The sequence below is a fragment of the Agelaius tricolor genome, unplaced genomic scaffold (genome assembly GCF_023055355.1).
Source record: "Agelaius tricolor isolate 1412-34295 unplaced genomic scaffold, bAgeTri1.0.p SCAF_4, whole genome shotgun sequence".
NCBI classification, from domain to species: domain Eukaryota; kingdom Metazoa; phylum Chordata; class Aves; order Passeriformes; family Icteridae; genus Agelaius; species Agelaius tricolor.
Window position 1 is genome coordinate 55724953 of NW_027269264.1, and position 12410 is coordinate 55737362.

The 12410-nt window shown below is 49.5% G+C and overlaps 1 protein-coding gene across 4 annotated transcripts in view; it reads left to right on the forward strand.

Moving 5' to 3' along the window:
* Positions 1–12410, forward strand: part of ARK2C (arkadia (RNF111) C-terminal like ring finger ubiquitin ligase 2C) — a 55909-nt gene that overhangs the window by 38100 nt on the left and 5399 nt on the right. For 2 of the 4 annotated variants that reach the window (XM_071425811.1, XM_071425810.1), the window contains exons 2-8: positions 1823–2132; positions 4046–4171; positions 8738–8867; positions 9868–9972; positions 10493–10588; positions 10778–10861; positions 11693–11799. In XM_071425811.1, the coding sequence (XP_071281912.1) occupies positions 1823–2132; positions 4046–4171; positions 8738–8867; positions 9868–9972; positions 10493–10588; positions 10778–10861; positions 11693–11799 (958 nt within the window). The remainder of the gene's footprint in view (positions 1–1822; positions 2133–4045; positions 4172–8737; positions 8868–9867; positions 9973–10492; positions 10589–10777; positions 10862–11692; positions 11800–12410) is intronic. The other 2 variants (XM_071425813.1, XM_071425812.1) reach the window with 1 other exon arrangement.

Genomic DNA, 12410 nt, shown 5'->3' on the forward strand with positions numbered 1-12410 from the left:
GGACTGGCTCTGCCTGCCAGGGAGGGATTTGGGTGAAGAAGGCATGATGCACATGCTTGTGCTTTGGGATGAAATAGTGTCTCTTGATGCTGTTGTTCCGGGATGTTTTGTACCATTCACAAAGATTAAAGCAGAAAGAAGAAGATGGGGTGCTCAAAACACTGTAAAAAGGCAGGTGTCACATCCTGGGGCTGGTTCTCAGCAAAAAACCATCTCTAACAGTCCCATCCTTCATTTCTGAATTGACTTTTTCCCCAGTTAAAGAGCCAAAAGTTTTGCATAGTGCCTGTAAATGCTCCAGGAATGTAGGAATTAACAGGCCAGACTGGGCCAAGGGCCTGTCCAAGTGAGGATCTTGAGCAAGGTGCAAGCCAGTGCCAGATGTTTTGCAAAACGCCTCCACTATGGATATCTTTCACACCTCATTTCTTCCTCATTCCCATCAGTTTCATGGCTGGTCTCATAGCATTCCATGTTGTGTTACCAGCAGCTGCTCTCTCCCTGCCTGCAGCCCATGAGGACGGGTTGTTGAAGGATCTCAGCAAACACACAGGGCCTCCATCCCTGCTCTCAGAGGAGGAAGTTGTCTCACTCATGTCCTGAAGTCAGTGTGAGGCAGTTTTTTAGAGCAGAGATTATTTCCTTGCCTATGAGACAGTTTTAGAGAGGCAAAGAAATGACTTGCAGGAAAAGTCTGCAATTCAGGGAAAACATTCAAAACTTCTGTGAGATAATATACAATAGCCAAATATTTTAGAAAACAGATTTTATTGCTTATTTCCTTTTCTAGAGTCTCTGAGTCTATATCACAGAATGGTTTGTGTTGGAAAGGACCTTTAAAGGTCATCTAGTCCAAACCCACTGCCATGGGCAGGGACACCTCTCATCAGACAAAGTTGCTCCAAACCTCATCCAACCTGGCCTCAAACACTTCCAAGGAGGATGCATCCATGTCTTTTTTGGGCAATCTGTGCTAGGGCCTCAGCACCTTCAGCACAAAAAATGTCTTCCTCCTGTCTAGGCTGAATCTCCTCTCATTTTGTTTAAAACCATCACTCCCTGTTCTATCTCCAAAGGCTCTATTAAGACTCCTTTTCTTTTTCTGTTTAAGACAGGGAAGCCAAAACAAGCTCAAAGCAGTTTTCATCAGTATACACTCCAACTTGGAGCCGAAACAGGACTTTGAACCCAAACCTACGTTTTGGCTCCAGCATTTTCTTGGATAAGAAACACCATTAGTCAAAACTAGCACTTTTTCTTGTAATCAGCTTTAACTTGTTCCCTTTTACTTGTATTTTTTTGCAAACCTTTTGCAAGTGGAGAGTGACAGCTGTTTGCCCAACCCTTTCCCTGGGTGGTGCTCTGCCCTGCCCACTGCTGGCCCCCGTGACCACTGTGTGTGGTTTTTAATTGTTGTGGTGTTGTTGTGGGTCTCAGGATGAGGCGGGGCATGAGAATTGATTCACAAGTTCCCAGAAGGTTGCTTTATTATTTTATGACATTGTATTACATTAAAAGACAATGATATACTAAAACTATTCTAAAGAAAGAGAAAGGAGACATCAGAAGGCTAGCAAAGAATGATAATAAAAAACCTGTGACTGACTCAGAGAGCCTGATACAGCTGTGATTGGCTATTAATTAAAAACAATTCACACGTTGGGTATGCAATTCTCCAAATCACATTCCAGAGGAGCAAAACATGGAGAAGCTCCTGAAGCTTCTCAGGAGAAAAAAGCTGAAGCTTTTCAGGAGAAAAAATCCCAGTGAAGAGATTTTTCCAAAAATACATTAGTGACCGCCATGTGCTCTTCTTTTCCAGGTGCTCCCTTTCAAAGGTCTCAGCATCCCCATGCTACCTCCTGCCGGCATTTCCACCTGGGTCCCCAGCCTCAGCTCTCGGCCGACTTTGCCCTGCCTCACGCGGTGCAGCCGCAGCCGGGGCTGGCTCCCCACATGGCCCCCGCGCACCAGCACAGCGGCGCCCTGCACCAGCCCCTGCCGCCCGTGCCCGCCCTGCCCTTCCAGGACGTGGCCGGGCCCTCCTTCCTACCTCAGGCGCTTCACCAGCAATACCTCCTCCAGCAGCAGCTCCTCGAGGCGCAGCACCGCCGGCTCATGCCCCATCCCAGGTAAGGCCATCCCCGAGGATGTGGAGAAGCCGCGCCGAGCGCGCGTCGCCTGCAGAGCCGCAGCCGCGCTGGCGGGGTTGGGTTTTCGTCTCCAGCTCACCTGTGTGCACTGAAAATGCATCCACCTGAAGGGCAGGCTGCACCTGAAGGTGTGCCCTTCCTGTGGGGGTCCCTGCTGTGCCCATCTGGTGTGTCCCATTATTGTCATGCCTAGGAGAATCCTGGTGGTGTTGCCAGGGGCCTTTCCAGTCTCTGCGTGGGTGAGCTGCATCCTCACAGCTGCTGTTTCAAACACATGCATGCCCACCTGACTCATCAGGTCATACACATGGAGGTCGTGCTGCTCAGAGTTGGGTAGGCTTTCTGTCTCTATGAGAGAATGATGTCACTGACCTGCAGCACACTCTGTCACAGAGAGCATCCTAACTCTACACTGAGCTGACAAAGGCAGAGAGAATTGCTGTAACTCAGCAGAGATGGAAATGGATGCCTGGCCTTGTCTTGATTGTGTTTCTTGAGAGATGAGTGATTTTTTTTAGAAACATATGGGAGCTATTTGTGGGTTGTACCCATGGATCAAGAATCAGAGGATGAGACTTTGCAATGATGCTTCATTTGGAAAGAATGCTATGGATCGAAATCCCTTTCTTTCCATGTCCTTTCTGTCTGAAAATTGTGTGTTCTTCTCATCATTGTTTTGTTATGCATAAACTGGATTTTAGGTGGATTTAATGATTAGCTAATAATTGGGTAGTGAGTATGTTCCAGGCTGAGAAACTGATGATACAAGTGTTTATCTCTTAGTCATAAGCTGAATTCAAATAAAACCACAGAGCACAATTCCATGCAGAATCTCCTTTGGTAAATGCTGTCAGTGTTGTATTTGCAAGTGGGCTGTAGTGTGGAAGAAGGCAGGGACCTCTTGCCCAGTCCCAGTGCTTGTCTCTGAAAGCTGCAGTGGAGCAGGATGTCAGAACCCTTACAGGTGTGGGGCAGGAGGTCCCAGTAATGGGAATTTGGGTTATGCCTTTGAGAGTGAAGCCTCTGAACTGAACCTGCATTAAAAGTTATTTACCTGGCAGTCCCCTGCTCCATTTGCCCTAGTTTTTTCCTGAAGATTTTCTTTGTGATGGTTCCACTGGTCAGCAAGCAAAGGGTAGGAGCCTGTCTGTAATGCAAATCCTGCTTGTGCATCCTCCTTGTCTCTTGCCAAATGTGGACACTGATCCAGCAGCACACGCACTTCCCCTGAGCAGTTCAAATAAGCAATAATCATGAGACTCAAATCCCTAGAAAAACCTTGCTGTATTTTCTAGCACTTTCTTTACCCTGACTGCAATGGCAGCAGAGCAGAGGGAGAAGGACCTGGAACCCAGCCTGGCCTGTCCATCATCCAAAGAAATGTTGGCAAAGGCCAGTGAGAGTAAATTCTGCTTTCAGTCATTCGTGAGTAATCTAGTTATGAATGAGGTTCCCCAGGAGTTTATGGACTGCACAGGAGACGAGACAACCTGCAGCTTCTTTATGATGATGGATCACAGCTGGAGCAGGGGCATGTTTTACTTTATGTGTTGTTTATAGGGCTGACTGCAGCAGAAAAGGAAATAGTGCAAACTGCACAAAGCTGCTGAGAAGCTGTTTGGCTTCCCCTCCTTCTCTGCATGTTGCCAGCAAATAGCATCTCCTGCAAACTGAGCATATCTGGGTGCCACAGGGCCTGAGAGTGGATTGCTGCGTGATGGCTGTGAAGGAACAACAGCCCTGGGTTCCCCTTCCACTTACACCTGCCTGGAGTGCTTGGCTTTGGACACCTGCGCACAAGGCCAGCCTTTGGGGGTTGCCCGTGGGTTCCTGACAGGAATTGCAGTGCCCAGGTGTGTCTGACCCTGCCTGTTGCTGCTCTCCCCCTGCAGGCGGGCCCAAGAGCGCATGTCTGTCCAGCCTCACCGCCTACACCCCAGCTTCGACTTCAGCCACCAATTGCAGACTCCACAACCCATGGGCCCCCAGCCCAGGTATCTGGCAGAGGGCACGGACTGGTGAGTGATCCCCATTTCACTGCTGCATCCAGTGAGGTGTTTAAAAAGTCCAGGGAAGGCTGTGGGTTTTGGGGAATGCCACCAGGGATCACGGAGTTGGTGAAAGCTAATGAGCCAGCTCAGTGGTTATGGTGTGGGGAGTGTGCAACGGGAAAACTCCTCTCTGACAGGTCTGTGGGGGTGTGAAAGCCTCCTATATAAAAAAATCATTGGATCATTTAGGGTGGAAAAGCTTTCTAAGGCTGTGAAGAGCAACCATTCCCCAGCACAGCCAAGTCCACCAGTTACCCATGTCCTCAAGTGCCACATCAACACAGCTTTTAAATCCCTCCAGGAGTGGGGACTCCAGCATTGCCCTGGGCAACTCTGCCAGGGCTGGACAGCTCCTTGGATGAAGAAATTTTCCCTAGTAGGCAATCTAAACTTCCCCTGGCAGAACATGAGGCTGTTCCCTCTCCTCTTGTCCCTGGTACCCTGGGAGCAGATTCTGTTCCCCCCTGGCTGTCCCCTCCTGTCAGGAGCTGTGCAGAGCCACAAGGTCCCCCCTGGGCCTCCTTTTCTCCAGGCTCAGCCCCTTCCCAGCTCCCTGAGTTGCTCTTCATCAGACTTGTGCTCCATTCCCTTCCCCAGCTCCATTGCCCCCCTTTAGGCACACTCCATTGTTGTTGCTCATAACTTTTCACCTACAGATTAATAGTGAAGCCAAGCATTAATTCTCCCAACTTGCTCTTTGTGCTGTAGGGCACAGAGAGTGTTTCTTTCCTGTAGACCACTGTCAGCCTGAATGAGACCCTTTGCTGTCCTTCAGGCCCTCATATCCCTGTGGCCATCATATTTTCTGTGGTCCAAATTAGGGAACACCATGCTACCCTGCCATGCAGCATGGTATGAATGGAGATTTGTTCATCATTCTCCAACTGTAGTGTTTAATGCCCTAGAAAAGCTTTGCAAGGAATTTTCATTTCATTTTCGGAGCAGGTTAAGAGCCCTTGAACAGTTAATAAAGTATGGTAACCTGGTCAAAAGAATGAGAAAATAAAAACATCCTTCTGAGTAGCAGCTTGTAAGCTGAGCAAAGTCCATTCTGTGCACTGAATGGAAAAAAATAGCATGTGAACTTGCAATTAAAGACAATCGCAATGTGTTTGCACAAGAGGACTGAAATAAAATGGCATAGGAAGTCTTAATGATGGCATTTCCTAACATCTGAGCACTCCACTCTGCAAATGAAAAGTCCTTTTAACCCAAGGTTGTTGCTTTTTTTCCCCCTTCAGTGCATAATACACAATCTAAAATATGACCACATCCTTCTGCAATTTTCTTCTCAGGAGTTCCCATTATTGGCTCTCCTGTGGGCTGAATGTGGTCAGGATGACATTTTTTTGATTGGTTTGCAAAGCAGTTCATGTACCATCTGGATAGAGCAATTCTTTCTGCCTCTCTTTCAGCTCAGAGTTCTTAATTATGATCATTAGAAGTATCTGATAAAGCATCACTAAGTGCCTTCCCCCTCCCTCCTTTCCTCCCCTCTGTTGCTCCACAGCCTTGTAAAACCCAAGGAGTCAGGGTGACAGGAACCATACACAGGGAGCATATGTTTGGGTGACTCACTTTCCCTTGGGGCACATGAAGAGTTTTGCCCAGTGACAAATACAAAAGCTCCCCTCTAATGTGTTACCCCTGGATTAGCAGCAGCAGCAGGGTTTTCTCAGAGGCTGTAGGTGGTAGGCACTGCCACAGGATGTGGAAGTGGGGATGGAGGTAAGATCTGAGGCTGTCTCAGCCCAACCCCATTCTTCTTGTTTGAAGAATAAACAAACTCCCATTTGGTTCCTTAAATCATCTTCTGCACACACGTGCAGTGATGACCATCCTACCTGTTTTATCTGGTGTTTTATCCTTCACTCCTTGGCTGTTTGTTGGCAGCCCATTTACCACAAGCATCACAGCTCTTGAACCTTGCACCTGAGCACCAAGATGCTGTACACTTGTTCCTGTAACATGGGCTAGAAAGTGATGGTTAGCTCCATTCTCCTTCAGCAAGTGTGCTCTTCTCCTTCGGCCCCAAACCCTGGGAAAACACTGTTCTGTGCTCTGTTCTTATTTGGACACATCTGTAGACCCAAAGCACCACCTCAGGAACCTCAAGATCTGGTTTTAAGTCTCTAGATGCACAAACAGTTCAGCAGTCCTGTTAGTGCAGTTACTTGTGCAATTTAATAATGACCATTCACCTTTGAGAGTTGTTTTCAGCCCTCGATCTCAAAGCACTCCATGAATTACCACATCTATTTCATAGAACATGGAACAGGGAACATGGGAAGGCAGAGAGAAAGTGGATCAAGGTCATGCATCAAAAAGGGGGCAGGGCTGAGAATGGATCCAAAGCCTCTTGATTTCCAGTTGAGCCCTCCATCAACCTGGGAACAACCTTAAGCAATTGGGTAAATATCCAAAATTGGGACACAGGAGCTGGAAAGTGCCAAGACCTGTGGATTCTTCCCCTGGTTGTGTTCCTGCCAGTTGCCTGCTGTGTTTCATCCTCTGCCAGGTGTTCCCTGTCCAGCACGTGGCTAACACAGGACCAGCAAAGGTAGTCCCTCTCCCAGCCTCAACTTAGAATCATAGAACTATAGAATATTCTGAGTTGGAATGGACCCATGAGGGTCATTGCATCCAGCCTGGTGGGGGTATTAGGGAGTTCTAGAGCACTGGTGCTGCTGCCTGGTGCACAGGCGGTTCTGGATGAAGGATTTCTGCATCTACTGTCCCTTCAGGTTCCCATCTTCTGGTGGGTGCAAGCAGTTTCATAGCTGCTGGAGGACACATCTGGGGTGCTCCCAAGAGGTGTGGTACCCACTGATGCTGTCCTCTGTGAAGGGGAGGATAAGTTGGAGGCTGAAATAGGAAGCCACCCTTTAATTGGCTTTTCTTTGGGAAATGTGAAGACAATTGTTATTAGAGCAAGGGATTTTGTAATGATGATAAAGTGAATGATGTTCAAAGCACTCATTTTACAAGTGACTCTTAGGGTGGAGAGAATGGGGACCAGCTAAGTGGATTAGAGCTGGAGATGCTGCATAGGCCCCCTCCCACTCCCTCCACATGGTGTGGTAGTGGTGGGGTTGTAGTTTGTCTCTGTGTATTGGATTGAGCAGAACTGTGATGTTTGATGGCATCTTGGTTATGACAAGTCCAGGGATTGAGCTGGGTTAGCTTTGTGGAGGATAACAGTGCTCAGATTCACCAAGCTGAGCTCCACCTCTGCTCACCTGGGCCAGGCTGTGTTCAGGCAAGCAGGGCCACCAGGGATGTCTTGCTCCGTTGGTGTTTGCCCTCTAGTTTTGTTTCATCCTTTCCTCCAGCTGCCTCATCCAGGGGCTTTTGATTTCCATTCTTAAAACCTTAAAATATTTTTTGCAAAAATCACAATTCTGGAGTTCATAGAATCACAGAATTCCAGAATGGTTTGGGTTGGACAGGACCTCAAAGATTATCTTGTTCCACCCCCTGCCATGGGCAGGGACACCTTCCACTATCCCAGGCTGCTCCAAGCCCTGTCCAGCCTGGCCTTGGACACTGCCAGGGATCCAGGGGCAGCCACAGCTGCTCTGGGCACCCCGGGCCAGGGCCTGCCCACCCTCACACCTTAAACCCTCCCCACCCTGAGGCTGGATTCAGGCAAGGCTTAGTGTCCTTTAACTCCCCAAGTCCTGCCGTGATTTGGGCTGGGAGGCCTCTAAGGAGAGCACAGGCACATCAAAAAAGCCCACAGACAGTGTCAATCTAGCTTCTAAAAGCTAGCAGAAGCTTCTAAAAGCTCCCATTTTTTGAGTCCCTTGAGTAATTAACTATATTCCTGCAAAACATTCAAGGCAAACTGTAATAGTTTGCAGCGCTGGAAGATCCTGGTCTGACCAGGTGAGTTGCTGAGCCTGGGTATCCTTTTGAGCCACCAAAATGCTCTTGCTCTGAAATTAGCAGGGTGCATCTGCGCAGCTCTTGACCCCAAATAACTCAAATGCTACCTGGCAGAGGAACAACCCCTCACTCCTTCATGGTGGCCTGGTGGGTGACTCCCCAAAGCAGAGGAAATTCCCTGCCAATCCAAGCCATTCCATCTCCCCAGGCTGAGGAGCAGCCCAGAGCTCAGCAGGGAGGTTTCCCTGTCAGTGGGGTCTGGTGCTGCAGTCCCTGAGCACAGCCAGGCACTCAGAGCCATGTATCCCTCCTGGTGCCCACAGGGAGGGCATGGAAACAACCCCTCACTCCTTCATGGTGACCTGGTGGGTGATTCCCCAAACCGGAGGAAGCTCCCTGCCAAGCCAAGCCAAGCCAAGCCAAGCCAAGCCAAGCCAAGCAAAACAAAGCCAAGCCAAGCCAAGCCAAGCCAAGCCAAGCAAAACAAAGCCAAGCCAAGCCAAACCAAGCCATACCATCTCCCCAGGCTGAGGAGCAGCCCAGAGCTCATCAGGGAGGTTTCCCTGTCAGTGGGGTCTGGTGTGCTGCAGCCCCCTGGAGCACAGCCAGGCACTCAGAGCCACGTGTCCCTCCTGGTGCCCACAGGGACCTCAGCGTGGACGCGGGGCTGACCCACGCCCAGTTCCAGGTCCGGCCGGTGCCCCAGCCCTATCAGCATTACCTGGCCACTCCTCGGGTGCACCACTTCCCCAGAAGCACATCCTCAACCCAGGTGGTAAGTGAAACGCTCTTACTGAGAAATGTTTTATGCATTGTCTGCCAGAAAGCAGTCAAAATAAAGGCTGCTATCTTTCTATCACCTGTCTCCTTCAAATCCCACTTATCTCCGGCCGTGGGAGGGAGTGTCTGAAAGGATAATGTTGCATCACTGCACTGGATTAGAGAAAGAAAAGGAAAGCTTCAGCTGTTCTGGAAGGATTCAGTCCATTGCTTGCAGCATCACGTTCACAAACTGGTCTGCAAAATATGGGCATGATGTGAGAGACTCAGCAGTTAATATTAATAATATAATTAACACTGGAAGGAACTGCGGTCTCCCAGGACTTTTTGTGTGCTGAAGGATTGGCAGTGGGTGACTTCCTTCCCTGGCGTCAGCCCTCAGGGCCGTCCCTGATCAAGTCATTGCTCTCTACGTCAGCTTTGATGCCACCTGTAAAGGTTTTCATGACCTCTTGCGCAGGTGGAGGTGGCATTGATGAGAAGACAGGCTGACTGGGGTAATTTTCCACCCCTTCTCCTAGCAGGGTGCTGTATTTGGAGCTAAGTCATGCCACCCACTGCTAATCCTTAAAACATCCCCAGAAATACCATGAGGGTGCTTTTCCCTTGTGCTGTGTCAGACCCTGACACCTGTGTACTAAAGCAAGCTTTAAAAAAAAAACAATCAAAGCTTGGATGAACAGAAATCCACCCACTTAAATGAAATAAAATTTCACTGTAATCTAATCCATATTGGGGGTTTGGAACTACAATGCTATGGATGATACAGGAATTATTAGTTTATTTTGAAGGAGTGCACGTTCTTAGGTATCATTTCTAGGAAATGTATTTGATAAAACCTCATTTTTTTGTTATCAAAAGGCTTAAATTGATGAAAATGTCAATCTACTCTTTCAATTTGAATTTTTAAAGCATTAGATTTACATAAGGGCACACAAGGGTTTTCTGTAGGCAAGTTTCCAGGTGGCTTTATTTTTCTCCTTCACTTTTTTCAGGTTGTTCATGAAATCAGAAATTACCCTTACCCTCAGCTTCAGCTGCTTGCTCTTCAGGGACTGAACCCAAGCAGGCACACATCCGCTGTGCGGGAGAGCTATGAAGTACGTATCTGGGGACTGGAATTATTCATTTTCAAAGTGCTGTGAATTTATGCAAGCTCTGCTATAAAGCTGTAAGACTGTTCTTTGTGGTGTGGCAGTTGTGTTGAGTCTTTCATCAATTTTAGTAATAGCTGGGAAGTGATGGGGTTAAGTTTGGTGAAAGATGGTTTACTCCAAGGTGCCTGGGTCTGGCTTGGGTTGGCTCTGGCTCCTGTCATTTGTGAACAAAGTACTCCAGATCTATGGGGTTTTGTTTCCCAACCTGTCAGATGAAGCTCAGATCCCATCCTAATCTGTGAAATTTTGGATATCCAGCTCTTTGCCTCGAGCTCTTAGTTATTACCCCAAGTACCAGGGATCAGATCCATCATTACAGCATGGCTGATCTGGGGTTGATGGCCATTCCCACTGAGGAGAGGACAGGAGGGAGCCTCAGTTGCCAGCAGGTATGGCTGTGTAGTGGCACCTGGTGCTTTGGGAGCAGTGGGGATGGCACTTTCCTGATGTTCCTGTGCCACAGGAGCTGCTGCAGCTGGAGGACAGGCTGGGCAGCGTGAGCCGGGGCGCCGTCCAGAACACCATTGAGAGATTCACCTTCCCCCACAAGTACAAGAAGGTGAGTGCCCCAGAACACAGCACGGCTGCCAGCCCCTCTCACTCAGCCAGGGGCTGTGGGCACGGAGCAGGCAGCAGGAAGGACTTTGGTGGGTCACAATCCCACTGCAGCAGGGGTGCTTTAATTTCTCGCGGGGCTCCCGGGGGTGGGAGCGGTGGCGTAGCTCAGCTGCCTGTTTCTCACTTCTAGGCTAGGAAGCTGCGGGCCAAATTTTCAAAAGGGTCTCAACCTTCTCCCACCCAGCGGGTGCAATTTCCCCCCTGTCTGCACCTGGTAAGAAAGTGCACACCACCAAGGGGGCTTGGTGCATGCAAACCCGCCCTGTTCTGCATGCCAGCGGCGCTGCCCCACGCCCGCCGTGAGGGCTCCGTGTCCCAGGAGCCTTCTTCTCCCCTGGCTTCACCAGGGGTGTCTCCTCTGTCAGAGCTGACCTCCCCACCCATGAGGAAATGGGCACATTTTTGGGTTGTGCTCAGTAGAAATTGGGAAGAATGCTTGTCTGGGTAGTGGTTTCTGGTGTCAGTCACTCCTGGCTGGAGGGTAGGGATGTCGCATTGCCCAGGTTGGAAGTGAGGTAACTCCTGCTGCACTTGTCTATCATCGCATCTCCAGTGAGCTCAGGAAAAGGATATGAATAGGAATGGATGTGTGGGGGAAGAGCAAACGGGGCAGCTGACAGGATAAGCATGGCCCTGTGGTGCAGCATGGGACTGGGCCAGTGGCCAAGCTGGCGTGCAGCACAGTGGTTGCCCTTCCTGGCAGTGGTGGCACCATGAGGTTTGGGGTCTCCCCAAGGAGAAGCCTCCAGCAGAGGAGACCATAGGGCCATCTCCTCTGCAAGGAAGTGGTAGGGGGCTGTATTAGGGCAGCAGAGGACAGGCTGCTCCTTGGGGTACTGCCACCAGCCTCAGGAGGAGACATGCCAGCCTGCAGCATGTTGGTGGCACACTCATCTCGCTGGCTGTTTTGGCTGGGATGGCTTCCCCGAGCTGGAGGATCTGGCTGATAGATGGAGATCTCATTATTTATCTTCCTGCAACTGCCCAGGCTTGTGAGAGCATTAGAAGGGCAAGGCCTAACCAAATGTCTTTAATTTTGCTGCAGAGAAGACCACAGGAAGGCAAAGCTGAGCAAGACGATGGCGAGGAGTCAGATACCGACGAGAAATGCACAATCTGTCTGTCCATGCTTGAAGATGGAGAGGATGTCAGGTGAGAGCCTTCCATCCCCTCCTCTGCTTCTCAGTGCCATCTGAGTTGTGTTTATTTGGATTAATGTCTCTGTTCTTGTCCTGAGAAACTCACCTGGGCTGTTGTGGGGTCCAGGAACCCAATGCTTTGTAGAAGGACATTGGTATGGCCTGTAGACAGGAAGAGCCCTGCAGCAGCAGGGTTTTTATAGTGTTCTCTGGTTTTGGATCCTCTGCTTCCAGGCCGTGCCAGCTGGCCAGGTGGCAAAGTGTCAGAGAAGGGTAGGTTAAACTGATCTCTGACAACCATCTGGAGCCTGGGGTCATCAACACCTGAGCCTGACAGATGACCAAAGTAAGATAAAAAGCAGTGTTGGTGTGAAGTCCAGGAGAGTTGGGCTTGTGTCCAAGACGCAGCTGCTTTATTGTAGAATAAGTCGGATTACTTTGCCCACATGGTCACAGAGAACCATCCCCAGCCAACAGAACTCCAGTTGTCTCTAACAGACATCCCAGGCTGCTTACTGGGTCAAATCTCTGCTTGTGACAGAGGATGGGGACAAGAAATTGCAAGGGACTGAACTATCATGGCTGAAGGGACTGCAAGTGAGAAGTACCCAGGTCTGCTTCTCA